General features: G+C 45.6%; 1 protein-coding gene and 1 long non-coding RNA gene across 4 annotated transcripts; both read left to right on the forward strand.

The window, feature by feature from the left end:
• Positions 1-81: 81 nt before the first annotated feature.
• NDUFA8 (NADH:ubiquinone oxidoreductase subunit A8) lies at positions 82-8,974 on the forward strand. 2 transcript variants are annotated; one of them, XM_081896746.1, is made up of 4 exons: positions 82-260; positions 5,287-5,450; positions 6,716-6,881; positions 8,695-8,974. In XM_081896746.1, exons 1-4 carry the CDS (start codon positions 213-215, stop codon positions 8,830-8,832), a joined length of 516 nt encoding a protein of 171 aa, XP_081752872.1. In that variant the 5' UTR covers positions 82-212; the 3' UTR covers positions 8,833-8,974. The 2 variants fall into 2 exon arrangements, with proteins under 2 accessions (XP_081752872.1, XP_081752871.1); XM_081896745.1 differs by lacking the exon at positions 82-260 and having other exon boundaries at positions 5,043-5,450.
• On the forward strand, positions 1,705-4,121 carry LOC309361674. 2 transcript variants are annotated; one of them, XR_014164588.1, is made up of 2 exons: positions 1,705-2,255; positions 3,029-4,121. It is a non-coding gene; the product is annotated as an uncharacterized lncRNA (long non-coding RNA). The 2 variants fall into 2 exon arrangements; XR_014164589.1 differs by having other exon boundaries at positions 1,705-2,250.
• Positions 8,975-26,908: the final 17,934 nt, after the last annotated feature.

Here is a 26,908-nt window from a genome sequence, read left to right on the forward strand (position 1 = left end):
CTCGTGTTCGCATAGACGGAGTGAGTGGCAGCGACGGGAAGGAGGCGTTAGGCGCATGCGCGTATCTCAGATATAATGTGCCCTGGGCCGGCGAGGAAGCGCATGCGCAGTTTCTGCCTTGGCGTCTGGCCTGGTTCGTGAGGGCCGGTGGCGAAGGAGAGTCCAAGGGGAGAGACCTGGTCGGGATACGCCGCGCCAGCTCGCTTGCAGCTATGCCCACGCTGGAGGTGCCCGCTCTGGAGGAGCTGGAAGTGGATGAGGTGAGCGTGAGATATGGCGCGGGGGGAGGGGAAGAGGTGGTATTGATCCCACCCCTCACAAATGTATGAGGGGGACCCCCACCTCAGTTTCCCCTCCTCCCCCCGCATCTGTTCGTTACGTCTCTGTCTCGCCCTTTGAGCTCCATGAGGAGTCATACGCGGTTTTCTCCATACACCCCCCTCATTATTAAATTACGCTGCTGGTGGGACATGTCAAATCCCAGGCACTTGGCAATTGGCTGGCAGATTTGGGCTTTGCCTCAGACACCGCTGCCCGGTGATTCAGGAGATCTTTGGTCTCTTGCAGACACGTGTCTTCATCGTTACATGCAATTAGAAGGGTCATCTACATACTGAAGAAGAACGCGGTCGGGGGAGGTGGGGAAGCTAGCTAGGTCCGCGGCTAAAGCCACCCGGAAAAGTGCGGGCGAATTTTTAAACCCTTGTGGGAGTCGTGTCCACGTGTACTGTGTTTTAGTCCCGGTCTCTGGGTCCATCCACTGAAAGGCGAATGAATTTTGGCTTTCCTCAGCTAGCCGGCAGCAAAAGAAGGCGTCTTTCAAGCCCAATACTGTGAATTGCGTTGCATTGCAATAAGGCTACACCACAACAGCCACCCTGTGAGGTAGCCCCCTCCCCCCAATTTGCAGGCGGGGTCGACTCTCCCCTCTTTCCCCTCCCCTCGCTGTTAAATGGCTTCCTCTCCCTCCCCCCCCATTTAAGACCCAAAATGTCAGAAAAAAGTCATTTCACAAACGTACACATACACAAACGTTGAAGTGACTCGTGCCCCCCCCCCTTTGGGCCAGGTTTCGGCCATTTCACCCATTCTAAATAAAATAGATGAAAGCTGAGTAAATATCTCTTCTAAATAAAAGCCCTCAAGGAGGACGGCAACAGGAATTCAAACCCTTTGCAGCAGGTGTTGCCATTTATTTATTTATTTATTTATTTATTTATTTATGGCATTTGTACCCCGCTTTCCCCCCTGAAGGTTGGTGTACATGGTTCTGCTCCTCCTTTGATCCCCACAGGTAACATAAACGGCAAAGGACCCCCTGGACGGTTAAGTCCAGCCAAAGGCGACTGTGGGGCGCAGCGCTCGTCTCACTTTCCAGGCGGAGGGAACCGGCATTTGTCCGCAGACAGCTTTCTGGCCACAACAACCACCCTGTGGGGTAGGCCAGGCTGAGTGGCAGCCTCTGACCCTCAAGGTCACCCAGTGAGCCTCATGGCAGAGCAGGGATTCGAACCCTGGTCCTCTCCCACTCCGACACGAACCGCTGTCCCATGCTGGCTCTCCTAAGGACTAGCTCCAGGCCTCATGGCTGAGTGTGTGTGGTTCAAATCTGCACTGAGCCGTGAAGTTCACGGGGTGACCTTTGGGGCCAGCAGCCATCTCCCGACCCGACCTACCTTACAGGGTTGTTGTGAGGATAAAAGGGGTGGGAATCCAGGAAAAAAGACTTTGGCAACCCCACCCACCATTCAACCTAGTGTGCTTTGACTATACACAATTTTGGCTTTAGGCGCAAAAATCCCTGGATTCAACTCCTGTGTCAACTGCAAGTTTACTGTATAAAAATGCAATAATAATTTTCAGAGGGACAACAAAGGGTCTCGTAGATTTCTATGGCAGAATGTGAATTCTTATCTGTGAAGGGTTATATTGTATGAAAACTCCTACCTTGCTGTCAACTGGCTTTTGTTTTTTAATTCAAATTACATATTCTGGATGATAATCTTCTCTCCTCCCGCTACTTTGGCCGCTGATTTCATTGATAATCAATAATATGTACAATCTTGTGCAAAACATTTGTGTAGAGAGGGGTATGATTTATTAAGAGTATTGTATTGTATTATCATAAGCCCCTGGGGGGATTATACACTCCACTCGTTAAATACCTTGATATTACACATATATGTGTATCTTTTCCCTCCTACCACATTCATACTAACCCTTGTTCTCACAAAATGTTTAAAAGTGAACGTTCAGTTCACCTTTGGTGGACATGCCCAAGGATTAAGGCTTTCTGGGAGATGATCTATAATGAAATGAAAAAGGTATTTAAATATACCTTCCTGAAGAAACCAGAGGCCTTTCTCCTGGGCATGGTCGGCCAATTGGTGCCAAAGAGGGACAGAACTTTCTTCATGTATGCAACAACAGCAGCAAGGATACTCGTCGCAAATTATTGGAAGACACAAGATCTACCCACCTTGGAAGAATAGCAGATGAAAGTGATGGATTACATGGAATTGGCGGAAATGACAGGCAGAATCCGAGACCAGGGAGAAGAGTTGATGGAAGATTGGAAGAAATTTAAAGACTATTTGCAGAAACATTGTAAAATTAATGAATGTTAAAATGATGTTGGATTGAAATGAAACGGCTTTAGCAACAAAGTTAAAAGAATATGTAAAAATAGATTGATAATCAGATGAAGATACGAAGTTTTAATATGTTAAGATATAGAATTAAGTTAAAAACAAAGAGGGAAAGGATTTGCTGAATTAACCATGTGAACTGGAATACAAAAAGGGGAGGTGTGAGGAGGTCAGGAAACAAGCAAATGAATTATAAGACATAAAAAGATTGATTTGTTTTTAAATATTTCTTTTTTTCTTTTTCATGTATTTTGTATTTTTCTTATGTATTTTTGTTTCTTTTTTTCTATTCTTATTTTTTCTTATTTTGTAATTTTGTTTTGTCTGTAAAATTTCAATAAATATTATTTTAAAAAAATAAAATAAAAGTGAATGTTCAGATTTTCTTTTTTCTTTTTTTGTTTTAATAAAGTTTTTTATTGATACAACAAGAAAAAAGAAAAAAAACCACAAATACCAAATTTCACACAAGAATAACCATAGACACATAATTTTCTTAGCAAACATTAAAACATCTATTGGTCTTAACACTAAAGACCCAACCTCCCATCTATTCCACATTTCAAATTCATATTACTCATTGCCAATACACACTTTTATCATAATTAAACTTATTCTTAATAAATCTAATTTCATATATCTACCTTGCAACTATTACTGAAGTTCCTCAAATGCTGCAACAGAATTTAAACTACTATATTTATTCTTCATATATTCTTTGAAATCCTCCCATTTTGAAACAAATTCCTGTTTTGATTTATTCTTTATTTTTTCTGATAAACCATCAAATTTGGCATATTCTGTCAGCTTTTGGATCCAATCTTGTATAGAGGGGATTTCATTACTCTTCCATTTTGCTGCGATCAAAACTCTTGCTGCCGCCATCGCATATAAAAAGATACCCTTCCTCTTTTGTGGAATATCCAAATCTGTTATTCCCAGGAGGTAGGCCTCTGGTTTTTTATTGAAAGAGATCTTTAGCATTTTTTGCAGTTCTGCATGGATACTCTCCCAGAATACCTGTATTTTCCTACATATCCACCACATATGGTAGAATGTTCCTGAGTCTCCGCATCTCCAACAATTACTTGACACGTGTTTCTACATTTTTGAAAGTTTCCATGGTGTTAGATACCACCGATGTTGCATTATTTTAAAGTTCTCTCTAATCGTGTAACAATTTGTGAATTTCCAATTGATCTTCCATAAATTTTCCCATTGGGCCATGGTTATTGAATGGCCAAAATCCTGGGACCACCTCACCATTGCCACTGTTACCCCCTCCTCCTTGATTGTCTAGTTGAGGAGGAGTCGATAAGTTTTGGAAAGAGTTTTTCTTTTAGAATTTACAAGGTCAGATTCGAATAGGGAAATTTCTGTTGAGAACCCCTTTTGTTTGTCAGATTTAAATCTTTCAAATAACTGATGGTATTGGAACCAGTCTGAGATGTGTTCTCTTATTTCCTCAAAGTTTTTTAATTTTATTTGGTTATCTTCATTTTTTAGAAGTGTTTTATATGTTGGCCAGCTTTCCTGAGTATTTTTCCGTTTTACTGCTATGGCTTCTATTGGAGAAGTCCACCACAGGACTTTAGGCTCCATCAGGTCTTTATATTTTTCCCATACAGCAAAGAGTGACTTTGTTATTATATGGTTGGTAAAATTTTTATGAATTTTTGCTTTTCCATATATCAGGTAGGCGTGCCATCCCCAACGGTTGTCAAACCCTTCCAGGTCCAGGAGGTCCGGATCCTGCAACGTGCACCAATCTTTTAGCCAGGTGAAACAGGCTGCCTCGCAGTAAAGTTTTAGGTCGGGTAGAGAAAAGCCTCTCTCTTTTATGTCTATTAAGATCAGGTGTTTAATCCTAGGTTTCTTCCCTTCCCACAGGAATTTGGAAATTTCTCTTTGCCATATCTTGAGACAACCTGCTTCGCCCGGTATTGGAATCATTTGAAGTAAAAAGATTAAAAGATTCTCATTGTCTTAATAATTAGTGTCATCCTACATAAAACATTTCCTGTTATTACTTCTATATATCATTTAAAAAATCTGGTTTTTTTTAATTAATTATCTTGTGGTAGCTCTTTACACTCTGGAACTCCCTGTGCCTTGACTAAGCTAGAACTTTCACTGTGCTCTCTTCTACACCTGCTGAAATTTCTTTGTTTAGCCAAGCATACCCAGAGATGTAAAGCTGATATGCAATTTAATATCTAATCTTAGTTTGCAACATACATATTTAATATATTTAACTGGTTGTTTTTATTTATTTCTTGCTTTTAAAAAACCTGTTTTGCGTTCAACTTTTATGGACAACTTCAATCCATATTTCATATTATTTGCAAACCATGTTAAGGTTTTATTTACAGTTAAGTGGTATACAAATTCTGTTAAATAAATGAAATATATTGTGTTGTAATGTTTGTGTAAAGTACACAAGTTTCATTGTGTGCTGCCCCTTGGCATTCTTGTGAGTGCAGGACCTTACTCCCATTTTACATATATGAGAAGGAGAATGCATGCCTGCAGTTTGGCTATTCTTCATTCAATTGGCTCTTGTGGAGCTTGTAAGAGTCCTATGCATTCCCAGACACACACCCTCAGCCTGTTGCTAACTCCCTGGCTTGCTCCTCAGGTAAATGTAACCTCAGCCGTACTGAAAGCAGCAGCTCATCATTATGGCTCACAGTGTGACAAGCCCAACAAGGAGTTCATGCTTTGCCGCTGGGAAGAGAAGGACCCACGGAAATGTTTAAAGGAAGGCAAGGAAGTGAACAAGTGTGCAATGGACTTCTTCAGGTATGCCATTTGAAGAGTCTTGGTGAGTCGGACCAAAGGCCCATCTATTATTACTGATCTTTGGGGGCTTATTTTTGCCTGAAGGGCAGGGCTAAAGAAAATCCTTCAAATAAATAAAACTACTCCCATGCCCTTCTAGTAATTTTGCCTTCTTCCTTTGGCCAGAAATACATTTTTAGCATTTGAGATCCCGCCTCCCAAAGGCTTTGCAGGTTCATATTGCAAAAGAAAACTGAATCTCTTCCCCTACAGCAAATTTTGCTCATGTCTTATTAGACATTGGTTAAATTATCTTGTGAATGTTGTTGCTGTTAGGTACCTACAGATTTTTTAAAGGGAAAGGCAGGGTATAAATGTAACCGGTAAATGAGTAAGTAATTTTGCTTATGTCAAAATAAGCAAGTGACATGATGCTGTTTTAACTATTCTTTTTTCATAACCTACTTGCTTCTCCAGCTCCAAGATTAACTCTGTAGGAAAATCATATCTCTGAAGTGACCCTGAAAGACACACAGGTTCATCCAAGGCAAGGGATCTGAATCCAGATTTCTTTTACAATCTGCTAGGGCAATTATCGTGCCTGTGACAACTGCTGTGTTCTTTAAAACACACACACACACACACTTTTCTTCTCAGATATCTTCTGTTTTAACTTCCCTCTAATTCTATAGTGAGTTCAAATGGTTACCCATTATTGTCTTTAATTTATGACTCATTCGTGCCCTGTAGCTCCTTTCCCCTCCATGATGGGAACAACTTCCTAATTTTGAAAAGTTCCTGTCAGTGATAGGTCACATCTGACTTGGATTTTAAATTGCTAAAATGTCATGTATCAGATGCTGTAAGAACTTGAAATACAGTTTTATGAATCCACTATGCTTCCTTCAGTTTTGTAGAAAAACTGACAGGCAATAACACTAACACTGTTTACTTTTTTTGATTGGATGCTGCCCTGTTGTTGTTCTCAGTTTTGGATTGACAAACATGTTTGTGTTATTTGCCAAAGGGATTTTGCATGGTATGGGGATGGTAGCACGAATGTAGAAAATATTTGCAGTCTGAGTTGGCATTACAGGCCAGAGTTCTTCTGTTTTCACTATGACTTAGTTTTGTGGTACTCCAGCTGTAACCAGAGAGAACACATAGCTTGCTGTGGTCTTCAAACCCATGTGTGAGCAAAATAAAAAGGTGCCTTTTAAGAATCACTCTGCCTACCGTACATTTTCACTTCAGGAAACATTAATGCAGCATCTTTGTGTTTCTAGGCAGCTTAAGCTGCATTGTGCAGAGCCATTTACCCAATACTGGACTTGCATTGACTATAATAACCTGCTGGAACTTCGCAAGTGTCGCAAGCAGCAGCAGGTCTTTGATGATTGCGTCCTGGATAAGTTGGGCTGGGTGAGACCTGATCTGGGACAGCTGTCAAAGGTAACTGAATGTGTTTGCTGGCTCTTTCTTACATGCACTGGGTGTTAACCTAATCACTCCTTGCAAGGGGTTTTTCATTTTGCCTCTCATCTGAATGGTAGTGTTGTCACCTGATCCTGCACTTCGGCCCAGGAGGAATTTGCAAACTTGGCCAGTCTTTCCTCAGGGCTAGCTCCCCAAGCATTGAAGTCGGTATCTAGAAATTCCAGCCTTTTCAGCAGTTTTGCCTTGTAGAGAATTGTGATGAGCCTCCACACAGGGGGGCTCTCTTTGGTCATCTTCAGATTGTTCTTGGCTCAGCCAAGATGGAAAATTTGGCTCTCAAGGTAGCTGGTTTCTGGGTTTCAAACTGCGTCTCTGAACCCAGTTCACAAGCAGTGTTCAATGCCATTCTTTAAAATAAGCTGTGGTTTAATGCAGAGAAGTGCTTTTCTCATCTCCTGTTTCTGACTGTGCCATACAGGGATGAAGGAAACTGGAGTCTAGCTTGCCCTGATGTGCAAACCTAGGTTCATACAGGCTCATAGTTTGTCTCCAAACCAAAAGCAGAAACCAAAGTCTGTTTTTGGCTTCCCGCTTGTAGCTTGTTTACCTCCACACTGCAAGTCTGCAGGAACCTGAATTTGCACATAACAACAAACCAGACTCTCTTGTTTAGGGCTGGTTTGCTGTCCTGTGTAGCACAGTCAGGAGAGGGGAAGGAGCTTGCCCACATTAAACCATGGTTTATTTTAAACCATGATCTGATGTGTTGGAGCACCCATGTGTGTTCCCTGCAGGTCAGAGTGAGCCTTAGAATAACCACTTTCTAATTCCTGTTGGGGGAAATCACTGAAGGACATGGAGGGGTGTGTGTGCCATGGAGTGGAAGGACTCCAGCTTAGCAGTAGGATATATGCTTTGCATACAAAAGGCTCTCAGCTTCAATCCTGGCCCATAGTTCATGCTTCTTCCTTTATCTACTGCTGTTACTTGGGGCACAGGTGGCCTCAGTGGTGCACAGTGCCTTCCACCAGCTTAGGCTGGTGGCCTAACCATGACGCTGTCTGGGCTGCAGTAATCTGGCTGAAGTAGTCTACTTTGGTAAACTCAAGATTGGGTCATTGTGGTGCAATTTCTGTGAAGCTGCCTTTGAAAGCTGTTCAGAAACTGCAGTAGAGTGCAGCTGCCAGGCTCAAGATGAGCTGATTTTGGAACACCAATTCTGACACAGCTGCACAGGCAGCCTAGGCCCAAATCAAAGTGTTGGTTTTAACCTCACACACGGCTCGGGACCCCAATATTTTTCAGGTCACCTCTCTCCCAGACCTTTTGGTTTTTATTTGAGGCCCTCCTTTGGGTGCCCCTTCAGAGAAACTTTGGAGGATGACAGCATGGCAGAGGGTCTTTTCTGTTTTGGCTCCCATCTGTGCCAGGGTAAGACTTACCTCTTCTCCCAGACATTTGACAACAAGGCTGATAGCTTGTTTTTCTAGTTTGTTGACTTTTTTCTGCTGGGTTACTGCAGTGATTTTACTGAAACATTACTTATTGGGTGTGTTATAGGCTCTTAAGCTTTTAAAAGTCACTTAGAGACTTTTGTACTAAGTGACTATAGAGTTAAATAAATAACAGTCCAGCATCTGGGCACCAGCTTTGCCATTTCTGGTACATAATAAGGCACCTCTCTATACTCGGATTCCTTGATATAGGTTTGTTTGCACTAAGCACCATTTTGAAGGACTGGCTTCCTTTTGCAAAGCTTCCTGTTTGTCACACTTTCCAGGCTGTTTGCTGCTCACCACACATTTCAATGTGATTCTTTTTCTTCCAGGTCACCAAAGTGAAGACTGACCGGCCACTGCCTGAGAATCCCTATCATTCTAGGCAAAGACCACAACCAAACCCACCAACTGAAGGCGAGTTGCAGACATCCAAATATGGAAGCAAGTTGTCCTTCTTTGATTTTTAAACTGGCTAACTTGCCTCCTTCAAAACAACACCTGAATTCTTAATGGCTGTAAATAACTCTTTCCTGGTGTATTTTGAACACCCTCTGTATTTGGTAGTCATTAAGGATAATAAACTTCAAAAGGTGTGGTTTGCCTAATGCATTTTCTTGTATGTGTAGGTTTTGTTTCTGAAAAGTAAAAGTGCAAGAAAGTTCTAAGTCTGGAATAACACCCCATAAACAATTCCAAGAAAATCCCCCATTGGCTCAGGATGCAATTGGTTATACTTAAGGAAGATGTTTTGAGCAGCCAGCCAGCTCCAGCCTCCACATCTGGAGGGCTCCCAGTTGGGGAAGGCTGGTTTCCAGTGTTTGACATAGCATCATTTCTTTATGTTAGGCATATCAATTACAGAAATATTGTTAGAATATATTTAATTGCCTTGATCATAGGTCAACAAAGTATACACAGATCAGCACCACATCAAGAAAACATAAATAAAAAACAGGTAATTACAGACATGTTTACAAATCAGACTATACAACATACAAATGTTTTTGAAACAGCCGGATACCCTTAAAAGAATCTGCCAGGTGGGTGTCCGTATAATTTTGTTTGTTTAGATCCTTCTGGTTCTGCTGCCAACGGGACTGCTTTTTCAATAAGAGTCCTGTCTTTGGGAAAGATTTATAAGTGTTTGAGCTGTTAAATCCCAAAAGCAAATGGTAATGTACAGTTTATACTTCTTTGGACTCTGGGGTTGGCTCTTTTTTTTAAAGTCTTCTTTTAAAATTACTTTTTACTGAATTTTCCTTTCCTGGTTTTCAAACTGAGCTCACTTGTCAAAACCTTGGCATCTTGAGTTCCCTCCAGATGTATTGGACTACAGCTCAAATCAGCCTTGGCCAACATAGTCTGAACCATCTGGTGGGCACCTGGAGGGCAAAAGCTTTCATTAGGTATTTCTGGTCCCTCTTGCCCTGTTTCTCCCCCCCCCCCCTTGTGCTAGGACACTTGCTGCTTTCAAGGTCTCCTTGTAATGGCTCAGCAGCGTTGAGTCTTCAGCACAAGAATGCTTCCCCAGCTAGGTTGAAACCCATTTCCTTGGAAGATTGCCTTCCCATGTGTGTGTACCAAGTGTACCTGATGGCTAAACTGCATCCAGCTGAATTGAATGGAGCTGGGTTAAGGTACGGTCCTCGTCAAAGAAGGTGCTGCACATTTTGTGGGTGACCTTTTCATCTTCCGTAACACCGGATGCTGATTCTTCTGCCTTTGCCACCCTGAAGTGCTGAATTTAGGGTAGTGTGATTGGTTTACCTGCACAGGGTGCTGAGCTGAAGGGGTGCAAAACAACAACAACAACAACATTTATATGGATGCCTACTGAGAGGATCCACTAAAAAAACTGCTCCAAAAGGAATTGCAGTGCTACCTCCAGTTGTGAATGGGATCCATTCCGGAGCTCCGGTTGGATCCTGAGGAATTTGCAACTGGAGGTGCTGCTTCTGCGCATGCATGCGCTGCGGTTTAGGACTTCTGTGCATGTGCATGGCATGTGGAGCACTTCTGTGCATGCGCACAGGGCGAAACCCGGAAAAATACTTCCGTGTTTGCCACGTACATATCCCAAAAGATACGTAACCGGAGGTGAACGTAAGCAGAGGTACCACTGTATTGTTCTCTGAACATAGCCATGGTGCCCACTTGAGAGATGCTGGAACTGAGTTCCAGCGAGTTCTGGCTGAAAAAAAGCCCTGCTGCTTCTCATCCATATCCTGGTTTATTTCAATTAACCACTGTAAACTGCCTTGGGTATTTTAATGGACACTTGGAAGCTGCCTTATACGAAGTGAGACCACTGGTCCATCTGTTTCAATATTGTCTACACTGACTAGCAGCATCTCCAGGATTTCGGGCAGGAAATCTCTCCCTGCCCTGTCTGGAGCTGCCAGGGATTGAACCTGGAGCCAGGTTCTGCATGCAAAGCAAATGGCCCAACACTGAGCTACGGTGAGGTGTGTAAATATATATATATATATGTGTGTGTGTTTATATATAAATATATACAGGTGGTGACCATTTTGCATGCAGGTTCTGTTCCTGGTCCCTACACGCATTGGCAGAGTGTGCATAAGCATGTCCCATCATGTTCTGCCCTCTTCTGGGTCCAAAAGGAACCATGTGTTTGTGATTGTGCATCAGTCTGGCGCGCCTTAATTGGTTGCTGCCTATACAGGTGTGACCTGTGATAGAATGTTGCAGCCTGAAGTGCTGATCTCCAGGGTGCCAGCCAGCCACATGTGCCATGCTACTCAATTCACTCCCCACACCTTCGCCATACCCCACTACAGCATTCTGTGTCCATAGCACCCTGTCCTCACTGAAATGCTTTGGGAGTGTACCCCCTCCCCAAGCTTGCTTTTCTAAAAACATTCACCTCTGCATCAAGATGTGTCAACTGCTAGCTCAGTGGTCAAACACTGACTTTGCATCCAGGCGGCCCCAGGTTGAATCCCCAGTGGCATCTGCCTGAAACCCTGGAGAGCTGTGGCTGCACTAATTGGATGGCTCTGTTGGTTAGCGCATGGTGCTGTTGATGCCAAGGTTGCAGGTTCAGTCCCTGTATGGGACAGCTGCATGTTCCTACATAGAGTCATAGAATCATAGAGTTGGAAGAGACCACAAGGGCCATCGAGTCCAACCCTCTGCCAAGCAGGAAACACCATCAGAACACTCCTGACATATGGTTGTCAAGCCTCTGCTTAAAGACCTCCAAAGAAGGAGACTCCACCACACTCCTTGGCAGCAAATTCCACTGTCGAACAGCTCTTACTGTCAGGAAGTTCTTCCTAATGTTTAGGTGGAATGTTTGCAGAGAGTTGGGCTGGATGCTCCTCATGGTGCCTTCTGACTGATTCTAAGATAATGTCACTCAGTGCAGGCAACACTGGTCTATATAGAGCTTAAGTGGGACAAAAGAAGAAGAAGCAAGGACTGAAGGTGTTATGTTTTCCCTTCAAGCTTGATGGCATCACATCAGCCTTCCAGAAACTTCAGTCATGAGCATTACTGCTGCTATGCACCTGAAATTATTCACCTGTGTGGCTGCTGGGCTCCCTCTCACTCTGTGCCACTGCCCAACTCTGATATCTCCCATGCCCACTTTCTGTGCCACTTCATCTGCTCAAGGTACGTGGGCCTGTGGCACAGGGGAAGACTTTGGACAAAAACTGGTGACCCCTTCCCCCAAATATTTCTTATTACCACGATAATTTTCTTTCGGAGGAAGAGAGGAGAACTATCCCCGCTGTACATCGGGGAGGGCTGTGTGGAGAGAGTCTCTTCCTTTAAATTCCTAGGAGTTTATCTCAGTGAAGTCCTTACCTGGAAAATCAATACAACCCAGGTGGTTAAGAAAGCCCAACAGAGACTCCATCTCCTCAGAGTATTGTGGAAGAACGATGCCAATCAACATTTGATGATCTACCAGTCAACAATAGAAAGTGTCCTTTCATACTGCATCACGGTGTGGTACGCTGGTTTGACATCAATGGATAGGAAGTGCCTACAGAGGGTGGTGAATACAGCACAAGATATTATGGGCTGTCCTGTGAATCCTCTGGATGATTCAGGAGAGGGAGGAAAATTCTCAGGGATGATTCACACCCTGGCCGGCACTTCCTTGATCTCCTGCCCTCAGGCAGAAGACATAGAAGCATGATTAGTTGCACCAACAGTGCTATTCGTGGGCTGTTAGGCTGCTGAATGAAAAGATAACAACAGGGCAACTGACTTTCGGGTTTGGTGGGTGTGCGTCAGTAAACGAGGGGAATTAAGACTAAGAGAGCTGAGTGGGGGTGCTCGTGTAATCTCACTGTATACAAGTTGTACAAGTGACAATAAAGTACTTCAATTTCAATAATTCAGTTTGGTACAGTTGCTTTTAATGGAGCTTCTCAGTGGGTGCCCATATAAATTTAGGCATTATTATTATTGTTATTATTATTAAAACTGCTGCTACTGCTACTATTTTGGGCCCCTTGGCTCATCTTCCTATGTGGGGGACCACCTGCACCACCCTGAATCTGGTACTGTTGGGGCAGTAGCAAAGGGTCACAGTCAACAACTCCCTATGGGGCAATCCCAATGCAGTTGCTGCCCCATGTTTTGGGGAACCCTCTGGTCCTTCATTTACGCAGCCTAAAACTATGCATATAGTAGTAAGTGCACCTTGTTAATATTCCTGGTTGAATCCCAGTTTGAGAAGGTCCTGTTGCCCCTTCCTGACCTTCTGGAGGTGCTGCTTGCTGTCCTCTCGGGCTCTGAGAGTTCCTTGTATGTCACACAAGCACAGGTGCTAGAAACTTCACACTCTTGCCACCTTCTGTGTGAAGGAGAAGAACTGGATTTCTGAATCAGTTCCCCAGATTGGGGTTGGATAACTCTGGCTCAGAAAGAGGTTTCAATGAATGGTTAGCTCTTTGCCACCAGAAGCTAATAAACACCCTTCCTTGTTGTATCCTCCCCTTCTAACCAGAGTTCCAGCCAGCAGACCATGCAAACCTCTGTTCCTGGCCTCCACCTCAGTTTTCTCAGTAGACTGTGGCTTCTGAGCATGCTTAATCCTCTTCGAATTGTTCACCACTTCCCAGTTGTTGTTTTTTATTATTATTTTAAGCACTGCTGTAGTTTTCCCCACGGATGCTGATACTGCCCTCTTGTTTTTCACTGCCCTCATTTTGGCCTCAGAGCTGTCATCACTCACTGCCTGAGCTTGAAGGAGGGGTGATTTGCTTTGCTGGAACAAACTACAAGCCTGTCTAGACTGGGATTCTGAGTCCAACAGATCCCCTTGTGTGGATCTCACTGGGAATCATTCTATCTCTCAAACACAAGCATACAGCTTCTCCTGAAATGCACACTCTGTGTGCATCTCTCTCTCTGAACAGGAGTTTGCTTATCTTCACATGGGGGGAGGCAGTGACGTAGTGTGTTTGTGGGGGCCCCACAGGGCAGTTACCCCCTGGTGCAAAATTGTTAGGGAGTGCATAATTTCAACCTTTGGTGCTGCCTCAATACAGCTGTGCACTTCTGTCACTGGGTTCCATGAGAACTGGGAAGTCTCCAGATAACTGAACAACTCTTCTTTGTGGCTGCAATCACCTGAGTGATGTGGATGCCATTAGGCAGTTGAATGTGCATGCATACTCTTGTCTGTCTCCCCATCCCCCACGTGGCCCCGGGTGCTGGCAACCCACACTACACCACTGGCAGGGGGCAATTCCTCAGCCTCTTGGCAAGAATCGAGACTGCCTGCAAAACCTCTTCTCTTGCCCAACAAAGCCTCATGGCTGGGAAAGGCTCATTGCCTCTCTGCTGGCTGATTTCCCTCTTTTAAAGCTTGAGAGGCTGTCCTAGAAGCTGCCTCTAGGGGTCTGCTGTCTGCTCAGAGCAGCGTCTGTTCAGCATTACCCTTAATGCTTTTGTCAATCATTGGTGCCCCCCCCCCTTCCCTGCTGCCCGCAGAACCCTAATGGTTTCTTAGAAAACCTTTGAGCAATCAAACATCAAGACTGTGTTAAGAACATAAGGCCATCTTGCACGAATTTACCAGGACATTTCCTTGGCAGAGAGAGAGGAGACCCATGCGAATTCGACATGGGAGTGTTTAAAAAATTATTATTTTTTTACCTTCAGCGTGGAAGAACTCCACTTGTGCTTGGGGTGTAGGCCGTAACCTTTGCCAAAACTCATCATGCTGGGCCTGAAGCTAACTGTTTATGGCAGAGAGTTTCGTGTTGGGGCTCTGCTACCTCGTTACACTGAATGCGTATCCTCTCTTGTGCACACACGATCTCGCACTGAGGCCTCTTGCATATCTGGCTATGAACTTCACTTGGCAGTAGAGGAAATGGCACCTGAGATAAAAAGTGCAGCAAAGCAGCTTTGCTTAAAAACGGTGGTGGTGGTGGTTGTTGTTATTATTCCCCTGCTCCCCCTCCCTGCACTCTCTCTTTTTGAGTGCCGCTCTGGTTGCCTCACCGCAAAAAGGATATCATTGAGTTGGAAAAGGTTCCAGAAAAGGGCAGCCAAAATGATTGAGGGGGTGGAGCGACTTCCCTATGGCGAAAGGTTCCAGAGTATGGACTTAGTTTGGAGAAGAGGAGACACTATAGAAGTTGATAAAATCATGCATCGCATAAAGGGGACAAAGAAATGTTTCTCTCTCTCATAATACTCATGGACATCAAATGAAACTGAAAATTGGAAGATCCAGGACAGAAAAAAGAAGTAACATATTTTTTGCTCCATAAGATGCACTTTTTTCCTCCTAAAAAGTAAGAGAAAATATCTGTGCGGCTTATGGAGCGAATGCGTGGTCCCTGGAGCCAAATTCACCATCAGATCACATAGCATGTCCATGGCTACAGCCTGTACCAAAAAAATCACTGTTTTGTGGGGCCACAATGGTGCAAAAATGTGGTTACAAAGCATGGATCCACATGGATCCTCAGGATTTTTCCATTGGGTCACCACAAATTCACTGTCAAATCACATATCATGTCTGTGGCCACAGCATGAACCACAAAAATCGTACATCCACTGTTTCGTTCAGAATATTTATTTTATTGTTTTCCTCCTCTAAGAACTATGGTCAAGTGTGTCTTATGGAGTGAAAAATACGGTAGTTCCTCACGCAGCACAAACTTTGGAACTCACTCCTGCAGGAGGGCAGAGATGGCCACCAAACTGGATGGCTTTCAGAGAGGATTAAAAAAGGATTTGAGAAATCATGCAGGAGGGGGCATCTGAAGGCTACCAGCCAAGATGGCTGTGCTCTGCCTTCACAACTAGAAGGCAGCAGCAGTGGCGTAGCGTGGGTTGTCAGCACCCGGGGCAAGGCAAGTAATTTGTGCCCCCTAACCCGTGGATTTGCGCCCCCTAACCCGTGGATTTGCGCCCCCTAACCCTAACCCCCAGATGTTGCGCCCGGTGCGGCCGGCCCCCCCTGCACCCCCCACGCTACGCCACTGGGCAGCAGTGCTTCTGAATAGCAGTGGCTGGAAGCCATAGGAGAGGAGGCTGCTCTTGTGCTAAGGTCCTGCTTGTGGGTTTCCCATCTGGCTGGCCCCTGTCAGAGCAGGATGCTGACCATTCAGCAATATCTCTTCCAAATAGCACCACATGCTCCTCTCTCTCCATCTCTCACCTTTTTAGAAATGCAGTTTCTATTCTTTACAGTAGAGGTCTTCAACCATTTTGAGTCCATGGCTCCCTTGACCAACTCTATTCTTTCTGCAGCTCCTGTGTGAGCCTGAGGAGCCCAGTTATGTCCCCCCCTTGCTTGCAGAGATGGCAGCCTCTCACTCTTTTGAATGCCCTCTCCCTGGGAGCCCTCTGGGCATCCAACGCCACCCCTGCCCCAAATAGAGGTGCCTCCTCACCGTGCCTCACAGGTGTCTGGGAAGAGGGTGCCCCCTGCCTTAGTGGCCCGATGGAGACTGGCCAAAGGTGAAAGTGAGGACAGCACCTTGGGAGGTAGCAGTGGCAGAAGCAAGCACTGCCGGATGTGCGTGGCAGAAAGGCTCTCCTTCAGCACTGGACAGGCCATGCACACAGCAAGCACAAGAAAGACCAGTGCAGCGCCTGCCTCCCTGCTTGCCTGGCCTCCCACTTGTCTGTCCATTCCCAACAGCAAGGGCTGGTGGACTGGCTGGCTGGACTCCATTGTCCACTTACTCGTTTACTCCAAGACAGCCTCAGCTCCTGGCAACCAGCACCCCGTGTGGCCAGCCCCAGAGACACCACTCACTCGCGGAATTCATAGCCAGGGCTGCTGCAACAAACAGCTGCAAAACAACAACAAACCTCTGGTAACGTGAAACATATTCAATAAGCACACAAGACGTAACTGGCTGTACATTTGAAAAAAAATAATAATATATACTATTCATTGCATTGAATAGTAGATTTCAACAAAAGTAGCTCATAAAGTTCAGCGAAAAAAGTAGAAGACCCAGTGGATCAGTTCATTCTCTAATCAGTTTATGCATAAGGTCCATATATGTGAAAGTGTCAATTACACCTGTCTGTTCATAGAATCCAACAGTCCACATGAAAGGTTGTTGCAGTTCCACAGAATCCTTTCACAGAGACTAAGACAAGGATTTCTGGAATGTTAGCCTTGTTTTGCCGTCTTGGGCTTCATCAGTGATACAAACTCATATATGATATCACAGGACAGTGGATCTTAGAGCGTGGTAGCTGCTGGACCTTATGCATATGGACCAGTTATGTCTCGTGTGCAACAAACAGCTGTGCAAGCTTTTGAGGAGGCAGAGACGTGAAAAGGCATCAGAGGCACCCCAACCATCATTCAAGGCACCCCAGGGTGCCACGGCACACTGCTTGAAAAAACACTCCTTTACATAAATAAACAACACATACGGCAGGTCGTCATTTAAAAAAACCCTGTCAGGAGTGAGCCAGCAGTAAATCACACCATGCAAATTGGAGTTAACCCTTTATTAGCAAAAACACAATCTGCACAGGCTTAGTGAGCACGGCAACTCCTCTCTGGCAGGTGTTGCCCCCTTGTATCAGTTGCTGAGACTGAAAGTCCTCAGCTTCCCACAGTCAGCTAAAGTCCTCTTGGCCTCCCTCCCTCATCCTCTGCTTCTACTTCTGCCGGATTCTGGACTTCTCTCTGCCACAGATTGCCCCTTCTCACTAAACCCTGTGACCACTTCAGCTTCTAACACTTCCTCATCCCAGTCTTCTCCCTGTGACCACTCGTCATTGTCCGTCCCCCCCCCCCCGCGCCACTCTCCAGGCTCCTGAGTCTTCTTCCCTTGCGGGTTCCCCAGATGATTCCTCCAACCAAGAACACAAATGATGGGAATAAATTTAATGGGAATAAAACTGGCAGTTCGATAATTCAAGTCAGGCAACAGTTGCCTTGTGTTTGCTAGGTGGTGTCAAAAGTGACGGATCATGTGGAAAAGTAAATTAAGCAGTTCTGGCTCACCTAGGACCCTCTCAGGCCCCGATCAAACACACCATTTTCTGCTCCCCACGGGATCCACTGCTACTCTAATATGAAGGAAATAATCCAGAACACATAGAGCCCATCCCTGACAAGCCATGAGTTGCTGAACCTTTGGCTAACATGCTGCAATGGGTTAGACCAGCCTTCCTCTGGAGCGGCAGGACCTCTGGGTGCTTTGGACCACCTGATTGAGGAAGGCTGGGTCCAGTGCTCCCTGTACACCAGTCGCACAGCCTGGTGAGTCAGCCATTAGCACTGTTTCCTTCTCCTCCTAAACATTTCCCCCTCCTCTGGCCCGTTTCCCAGCTGTGCATCAAGGTCTCTTTTTCCTCTCCTTGAGAGTAAGTTTGCATCTCTTATACCACATAGGAATTTTGAGCCACTAGCAAGGACGATAAACACAGAGTGTTCTCCTGCAGGTCACAGATGTCTACTGGTGATATTATATTTATAAGTGTGTAAAGGACATGTTTGGTAAGCCACTGAGCCTTGGGCTTGCTGATCGGAAGGTCAGCGGTTCGAATCCCCGTGACGGGGTGAGCTCCCGTTGCTCAGTCCCTGCTCCTGCCAACCTAGCAGTTCGAAAGCACACAGTGCAAGTAGATAAATAGGTACCGCTCCGGTGGGAAGGTAAACGGCGTTTCCATGTGCTGCTCTGGTGTCAGCGTTCCGTTGCACCAGAAGTGGCTTTGTCATACTGGCCACATGACCCAGAAAAATTGTCTGCGGACAAACATCAGCTCCCTCGGCCAGTAAAGCGAGATGAGCGCCGCAACCCCAGAGTCGTCCGCTCTTAACTGTCAGGGGTCCTTTACCTTTAAAGGACCCACAAGGTTTCAGTGGCTGAACCTTGTTGAATGTTAAGAGGCTCCCCCTTGTGGACACTTTAGGAACAGCTGCCTTGTGTAGAGTCAAAGCCATTGGTCCATTTCACTTTTTATTGCCTACACTGGCTGGCAGCAACTTTCTGTGTTTTCAGATGTGAACTCTCCCAGCTCTACCTCGAGCTGCCTTTGAGGAAAGCCACATCACAGCGCAAGGCCCCAAACTACTTTGTCCATTACTCCACCTAGCCCAGAGCTGCCTTCCTTGAATCAGAGAATTGTAGAGTTGGGAGGTACAGTACTCTCAAAGCAGTCCAACCCCCTGAGATCACAGATGAAGAAGAACAGGTGGCCACCCAACCTCTGTTAGAGGAGAGCCCACCACCTCTCAAGTTAGTCCATTCTACTGCCAAATGGCTCTCCCCCTCAGAAAGTTACCGTATTTTTCGCCCTATAGGACACACTTTTCCCCCTCCAAAAATGAAGGGGAAATCTGTGTGCGTCCTATGGGGCGAATGCAGGCTTTCGCTGAAGCTTGGAGAGCGAGAGGGGTTGGTGCGCACCGACCCCTCTCGCTCTCCAGGCTTCAGGAAGCTATCCGCAAGCCTGGGGAGCCCACGGGAGGTTCCTGCAGGGCTCCCTAGGCTGCGGATAGCAGCCTGCCGCCCGGCGCGATAACCGCTCTGAAGCAGAGCGCCCCTCGCGCTGGGCAGACATCCGCAGCCTGGGGAACCCTGCGGGAGTTCCCACAGGGCTCCCTAGGTTGCAGATAGCAGCCTACTGCATGGAGCGCGGAGCGCGCTGAAGCAGTGCGCCCCGTGCTTCGGGCAGACATCGGCCAGCGCCGCCATACCGCTGTTCCCCGACCTGGTTTGGTTTCCCCGACCTGGTTTTGGGGGGGGGGAAATAAAGGAAAAAAATTTTTCCTTTATTTCCCCCCCAAAAAACTAGGCGCATCCTATGGGATGGAGTGTCCTATGGGACGAAAAATACGGTAATCCTAGTGTTTAGTCAGAATCAAATTTCTTGTCAACTGAAGCCCTTGTTTCGAGTCTTACTTGCTGGAGAAGAAGTAAACAAGCCCTTGAGATCTTTGAAGATGGCTATCATATCACAGCTCAGTCTTCTCCAGGGTGAAATATCTAACATTACAGTGGTACCTCAGGTTACAGACGCTTCAGGTTACAGATGCTTCAGGATACAGACTCTGCTAACCGAGAAATAGTACCTCGGGTTAAGAACTTTGCTTCAGGATGAGAACAGAAATTGTGCTTTGGCGGCGCAGTGGCGGCAGGAGGCCCCAATAGCTAAAGTGGTGCTTCAGGTTAAGAACAGTTTCAGGTTAAGAACGGACCTCTGGAATGAATTAAGTACTTAACCTGAGGTACCACTGTATTGTCTTCCTTGACAGGTACAGGCTGGCCCTCCACATTTTCAGAAGGCCTTTCCTTTCACCCACTGCCATAGAAAAGGGGGACCCAACCGGAGGCTTTTGGGACTCCAGCCAATAGCCAGAGGATCATGGGAATTGGAGTCCAGGTATTTTAGGTCTGAGTTCCGCTCTCCCACCCCCACTGCCCTTTTGCTAGCTCGGGGCCAATGAAAGTTCTTTCCAATGGAAACAATTATTATTAATCACCCCTCCTCATTTCACCACCACAACAACCCTGAGGGGTTGGCAAGGTCGAGAGAGGTATCGACTGGCCAGTGGTCACCAAGAGGCCAAGTGGGCTTTTGTTGGGGGGGGGCGAACCTCAGTTTGCTGTGTCTTTTTATGAATTTTTATTGATTAAGGTTGGGGCAACTGCCCCTCCCTGCCCCCATTTGACTACGCCCATGTCTCCGGCCATGGCTTTCAGACGCTGGCTTCGAATCTCGGGCGCATGGCTCTCTGCGCTGAAAACCTCAAGTTTCTCGAGAGAGCAGGATGAGACGTCTTTTTATGTTCTTGCGGGCTCGGAGATGCTCTTGGTTGTTTAGAGTTCATGCACCACTTCGCTGCTATTAGTAGGCATGTTTTATAACAAGAGTGGCGATTGGGGAGGGGAGGGGAGGCTCCTCAGTTTGGGGAAACGCGGGAAGAAGGAATAACAGCAACAGGAAACTGAGATTGTTTCCAGTCATCATCATCATCATCTTCTCTCTCTCTCTCCCCCGCCCCCTTCTCAGAATCGCTGGACAACTATCCAGCCACCCACGTCTCCCGCCAACCCCCGGGAACAGATTTGAAATAACAATTACGTTAAGCGCTATAGTCGCCTTTCATCTGCTCGCTCCTCGCAGCGTGTGGAAAGTTGAAGGCTGCCCCGGCGGGGTCACCATGGAGGACCGGATGTTGCACGCGGTGTTTAAATGTATATTAAACGCAATAAATAAATATCTGCAAATTCTACAGGTTGGAGCGAAATGGGTACAGCAGCCACAGCAGAACGGGTTGGGAACGCCTATCATTCTATCAAAAACCACTTTTACCCTTTGGCCATATGCGCGCGCGCGCACACACACACACACACGCGGGAAATTCTGTGCGCTCCGCAAAATACATAACTCTAAAGCTCAGCGCTTGCCTTGCATCCGAAAGGTCCGCCAAAGTCAGCTTCTGGCATCTCCTGTTGAAAAGCAGCAGGTACCAGGTGTGTTGGGAGAGCTGTTCTCTGCCCAAGACCTTTGCCAGCCTGACCAGGCAATACAACGCTGGATGTAACTGTAAAAGGTGGCTTTAAAAAGAAATACAGTAAATATTTTTTTTAAAAAATAGATTCAGTAAAGTGAACAAATAAAAAAATAGAATACTCATAAAAATTAGAGCAGGTTTAAGGCAGCATAAGTATGAACACTATCATTAAACTTACTACCCCCCCCCAAAAAAAAATTATCCAAAATAAAGTGGCTTGTTAAGATGCCCTAATTATTGTGCATTCATGATTGTGTTCAGGGCAGTCTCAGGGCGTTTTCAATCTCATTTGCCCTGCAAAGCTTTTAGGGGGTTGGTCAGTATCCATAAGTTTCTGCAGAAATACTCCAACTTTTCCTACCCCAAATCTTCTTTCTTTTGCCCCACTTAATCTGCTCTATCTGCTCATGACTGCTGCTCCAGCAAGCAGTCATATTCTAACACTGGGGAAGCAACACAGAACAACTAATGACACAGAATTGTGTGTGGACAACCCAACGTGAATCCACTGCTATCGCATCATTGCTGTGCTGCAAAATATAACCACCAGTTGCATTGTGTGTGTGTGTGTTTTTTCTCAGTCTTTGAGCCCTTTGTGTAAAGGTCCCAGGTCCAGCCTCTGGCACCTCCAATGTAAGAGATCTCAGTTTGGTGTGCTGACAAAAGGCTTTTCCTTGCATGACCCCATAGACAGCTTCTGCCTTTCAGAGATGACAATAGTGGGTGTGATGGACCATTGATAGCTGACCAGAAAGAAAATGAGCTCTCACTAATTATTATTACTATTTATTTATTTATTTAAACTTTGGCCACCTCATGAGAAGAGAAGACTCCCGGGGGGGGGGGGAATAAAATAAAATAAATCCTGTAAAAGCTTAAGACGAACTACATCTTAGAAGTGATTAGGCAGGTTGGCAAAGACTTATAGGCATTATTCTTGCATGGCGGGGGCGGGGGTTGTACTAGATGGCCTTTGGGGTCCCTTCCCCAACCATACAATTCCATGACAATGCCGACTACCTAGATGGAACATTGGTCCCATTCAGGATCATAGGCAGATGTCCCCCTCCCCCATTTATAGAATCATAAAGTCAGAACGGAGCAGTTCTCAATGAAGACTGAACAGAGAGATACCCAACATAATTCCTTTTAATGATGACTTTGGGACTGTTTTGCAAGCAATAAGATCCAAAGATGTGGTCTGTTTCTGGTGATTACTGGACTTTCTTCTTGCAGAAATGCACTAATTTTTGGGGCACTGTCTAGCATTTGCTTAGATGGTACTCCTGGCAGCTTCCTAACACATCCATTTGGCATACAGCACCCCTGTTTTTTTACCTGCCTTTTAAGTGAAGAACGTCACCAGGTGTTGTTGTTTTTAGAAAGTGAAGAATATCACCAAGCCTCGTGCTAATGACAAGACCAAGTTGGCAACACTGGTAATAAAGATCCTAGGCATTAAAAAAAAAAGTCAGAATGGATCCTCAAGGGCCATCTAGTCCAACCCCCTGCAATCCAGCTAAATAATCTCTGACAGAAGGCTTTCCGTCCTCTGTTTAAAACCCCCCAGCAAAGTAGACTCCACAACCTTCCAAGAAGGTCCATTTCACTGTTGAATGGCTCTTATAAGGTTTAGTCAGAAACTCCTTTCTTGTAACTTGAAGCCATTGGTTTGAGTCCAGCCCTCCATCATCCATGTGACAGCCCTTGAGATATTTGAAGATGGATATCATATCTCCTCTCAGGCTAGACATATCCAGCTTCTTCAATCATTCCTCAGCCTGGTTTCCAGACCTTGGTCATCATAGTTGCCCTTCTCTGCACACCTTCCAGTTTGCCAAATATCCTTCTTAAATGGTGCTGCAGGAACAAAGAGTGAGCACGTGCAGAGTGCCATAGACGGAGCGCAGCCTGCCTGGAATCTGGATTTGCAAATCCAACACCTCTCTGGTTATAGAAACACACAATAGATTTTGTCTGCAAGGAGTTTTTGGCATGGATTTTTGAGCAATGGGCAAGGAAAAACCAGATATACTTTGATCAGAAAAGTTTGGCAGAAAGAAAGAAAGAAAGAAAGAAAGAAAGAAAGAAAGAAAGAAAGAAAGAAAGAAAGAAAGACCAGTGATTTTTTTCCCCAATGAGTAAAAAAATGCAGATTTCTTTAAAAATAATAATGATAAAATCCCTGTGGATTACAGTTCCCGGTTTAGCAAATGAAAACAGCAAATTATGTCAAAAGAACTGGCAAAGAGTTGTCTTGGATGGCCCTGTGATTAAGTGGAAGAATATGTAAATGTACGTGGCAGTTGCCATGGTTACTACATGAATTACTGCTAGTGCTCGGCAGTTTTAAAAAAAGGAGAAGCAGCCCCCCAGAAGGGTCAAGATTTGCATTCTCAATGATGCTTCTGGGCTCCTCAAACGAGGCTGCCAAGGAGAGAGGCACCGGCACCCAGAATCTCGGGGAATGGGCCAAACCATCCTTCCCAAAAAGAACACACACACACACACACACACACTGTAAACACCAATAACATAAGAACGTAAGGATCACCCATTGGGCCAGTCCAATGGCCCATCTAGTCCACCATCCTGTCTCACAGTGGCCAGCTACTAGTGGCCATAGGTAGCCCCTCTCCTCCATTAATTTAGCTAATTCTTTTAAAAAGCCATCCAAATTGGTGGTCAGCCTGTGGGACAATAGTTTATCTCTGCACTGCACTGCATGATAAGTCTTTTCTGTCCTGAATCTTTCAACATCATAGGATGTCCACCAGTTCTAACATTATTAGGGGGGGCTCATTTCTCTGTCCCTTTTATCCCTGTCATGTGTAATTTTGCAAACTTCCAACATGTTTCCCAGAGACATCTGGTTGGAAAGAAGAATAATAATAATAATAATAATAATAATAATAATAATAATAATAATAATAATAATTTTTTATTTATACCCCGCCCTCCCCAGCCAAGGCCGGGCTCAGAGCGGCTTACAAGCAATAATAAAAACAAGATGAATGATTACAACTTAAAAACAAAAAAAACAACAACATTAAAATAATGGAAAATTAAAATATTAAAGAGGAAAGAGGGTGCAGGACTAGGTGGGCCTTTGTTCTTCTTAAATTCTCATTAGCCATTAGAGGAATGGAACTTCCATGTCCACACACAGTCTACCCCAGGGAGCCATATACGGGAAAGTGCTGCTGACTTCCAAGTCTACTTGGGGGTTTCCCAGAGGCATTTGTCTCTTATTAGACAGTCAGTAGAAGGACATCTTCCATGTTCCAAGAGAGTCTCCCCACAGGAGCACAGTGTGGTGTAGTGGTTAGAGTAAATCCCGCAAGCGAACAAATGGAACAAGGTACCAGTGGAGGGCCATTGCCTTTGTGGCCTATGGGTGGGCTTTGGGCAGGCACCTGTGAGAAGGAGAAGATGGGGGCTTTGCTCTGATCCAACAGGGCTCTGATTCTTCTCCCTCTCACCTCCAAGTCCATCTGAAAGGAAGACCCTGCCGGGTGTGGCCCAGCCAGGCGTTTGGCCATCAGGAAGCTACTGACAGGGGATCTTGACCCCAGTCCTGCACACCGCTGCCAAGGCACTGTGCCTGAGCCTGGGTGAAGCTCTGGGGCTCGTGGCCTCCCCGCCCTCCCAGCCAAACACAGGAAGGGAAGGGTCAGCAGAGGCCAGCAAGGAACCAAACCTCAGGAAGCTGACCTTGGCAGAGGGAAGGAATGCGAGCGACACATGGCCCTGAGCGGGAGCACAGCCCTTCTTGCCTTCCTCTCCCCTTACGGCTAGATAGGCATAGGACAAGAGAAGACCAGCAGCAATGGGGTTTTGCTGTGGGCCAGTGAGCAGGACCCACAGAACACAGAGGGCAAAAACAGGCATGGAAAAAGCTTGCCCTCTGGAGGTTCTTAACTTATTTACCTGTTGCATTTATGTCCCAAACGTTTCTCCAAGGAGCTCAAAGCAGCATACATAGTTCTCCTCTTCCCACACCATTTTAGTCCTGACAACAACCCTGTGGAGTAGGTTAGGCTGAGAGTTAGCATCTGGCCCCCAAGGTCACACCCAGTGAGTGTTATTGCCAAGTGGGGACTTGAAACCTGGTCTCCCAATCCCAGTTCCACACTCTACAGTTTCATCCTCCTTGTGGATGAAAAATGCTACAGGGAACCAGGCAGAGGTCCTTCTTGGTAGTGGTGCCCTCCCTGTGGAACACCCTCTCTTCAGATATCAAGGAGATAAAGAACTCCATAACTTTTAGAAGACATCTGAAGGCAGCCCTGTATTGGGAAGTTTTTAATGTTTGATGTTTTATTATGTTTCGATAATAAAATGTTTGATGTTTTATTATGTTTCGACCTGGTACCTCAGGTTAAGAACTTAATTCATTCTGGAGGTCCGTTCTTATCCTGAGGTACCACTTTAGCTAATGGGGCCTCCTGTTGTTGCCGCACCACTGCCGCGCGATTTCTGTTCTCATCCTGAGGCAAAGTTCTTAACCCAAGGTACTATTTCTGGGTTAGCGGAGTCTATACCTGAAGTGTCTGTAACTTGAAGCGTCTGTAACCCCAGGTAGCACTGTATGCTGTAAGCAGCCCAGAGTGGCTGAGGAAACCTAGCCAGATGGGCCGGGTTTTTTGTTGTTGTTTAGTCGTTCAGTCGTGTCCGACTCTTCGTGACCCCCTGGACCAGAGCACGCCAGGCACTCCTGTCTTCCACTGCCTCCCACAGTTTGGTCAAACTCATGCTGGTAGCTTCGAGAACACTGTCCAACCATCTCGTCCTCTGCTGTCCCCTTCTCCTTGGGCCCTCCACCTTTCCCAGCATCAGGGTCTTTTCCAGGGAGTCTTCTCATGACGTGGCCAAAGTCTTGGAGCCTCAGCTTCAGGATCTGTCCTTCCAGTGAGCACTCCGGGCTGATTTCCTTAAGAATGGATAGGTTTGATCTTCTTGCAGTCCATGGGACTCTCAAGAGTCTCCTCCAGCACCATAATTCAAAAGCATCAATTCTTCAGCGATCAGCCTTCTTTATGGTCCAGCTCTCATTCCATACATCACTACTAGGAAAACCATTGCTTTAACTATACGGACCTTTGTTGGCAAGATTGCTTTTTACAGATTGCTTTTTAAGGTGCTGTCTAGGTTTGTATAGCTTTTCTCCCAAGAAGCAAGGGTCTTTTAATTTCTTGACTGCTGTCACCATCTGCAGTGATCATGGAACCCAAGAAAGTAAAATCTCTCACTGCCTCCATTTCTTCCCCTTCTATTTGCCAGGAGGTGATGGGCCCAGTGGCCATGATTTTCATTTTTTTGATGTTGAGCTTCAGACCATAAGGTGGTCTGACAAACAAACCAACCCTGTAAGTCAGGCTGAGAGTAGGCAGTGACTAGCCAGATTTGAACCTGCATCTCCCAGGTCTTCATCCAACACTCTAACTACTGCGCCACACTGGCTCTCGTTGAATATTCTCAAGAAAATCACATTCTTGCAAATGTAATATGTCTGGCTGTTTTTATTTCTGAATTTTAAATGGTTG

The sequence above is a fragment of the Podarcis melisellensis genome (genome assembly GCF_964234715.1).
Source record: "Podarcis melisellensis genome assembly, chromosome: Z".
NCBI lineage: Eukaryota > Metazoa > Chordata > Lepidosauria > Squamata > Lacertidae > Podarcis > Podarcis melisellensis.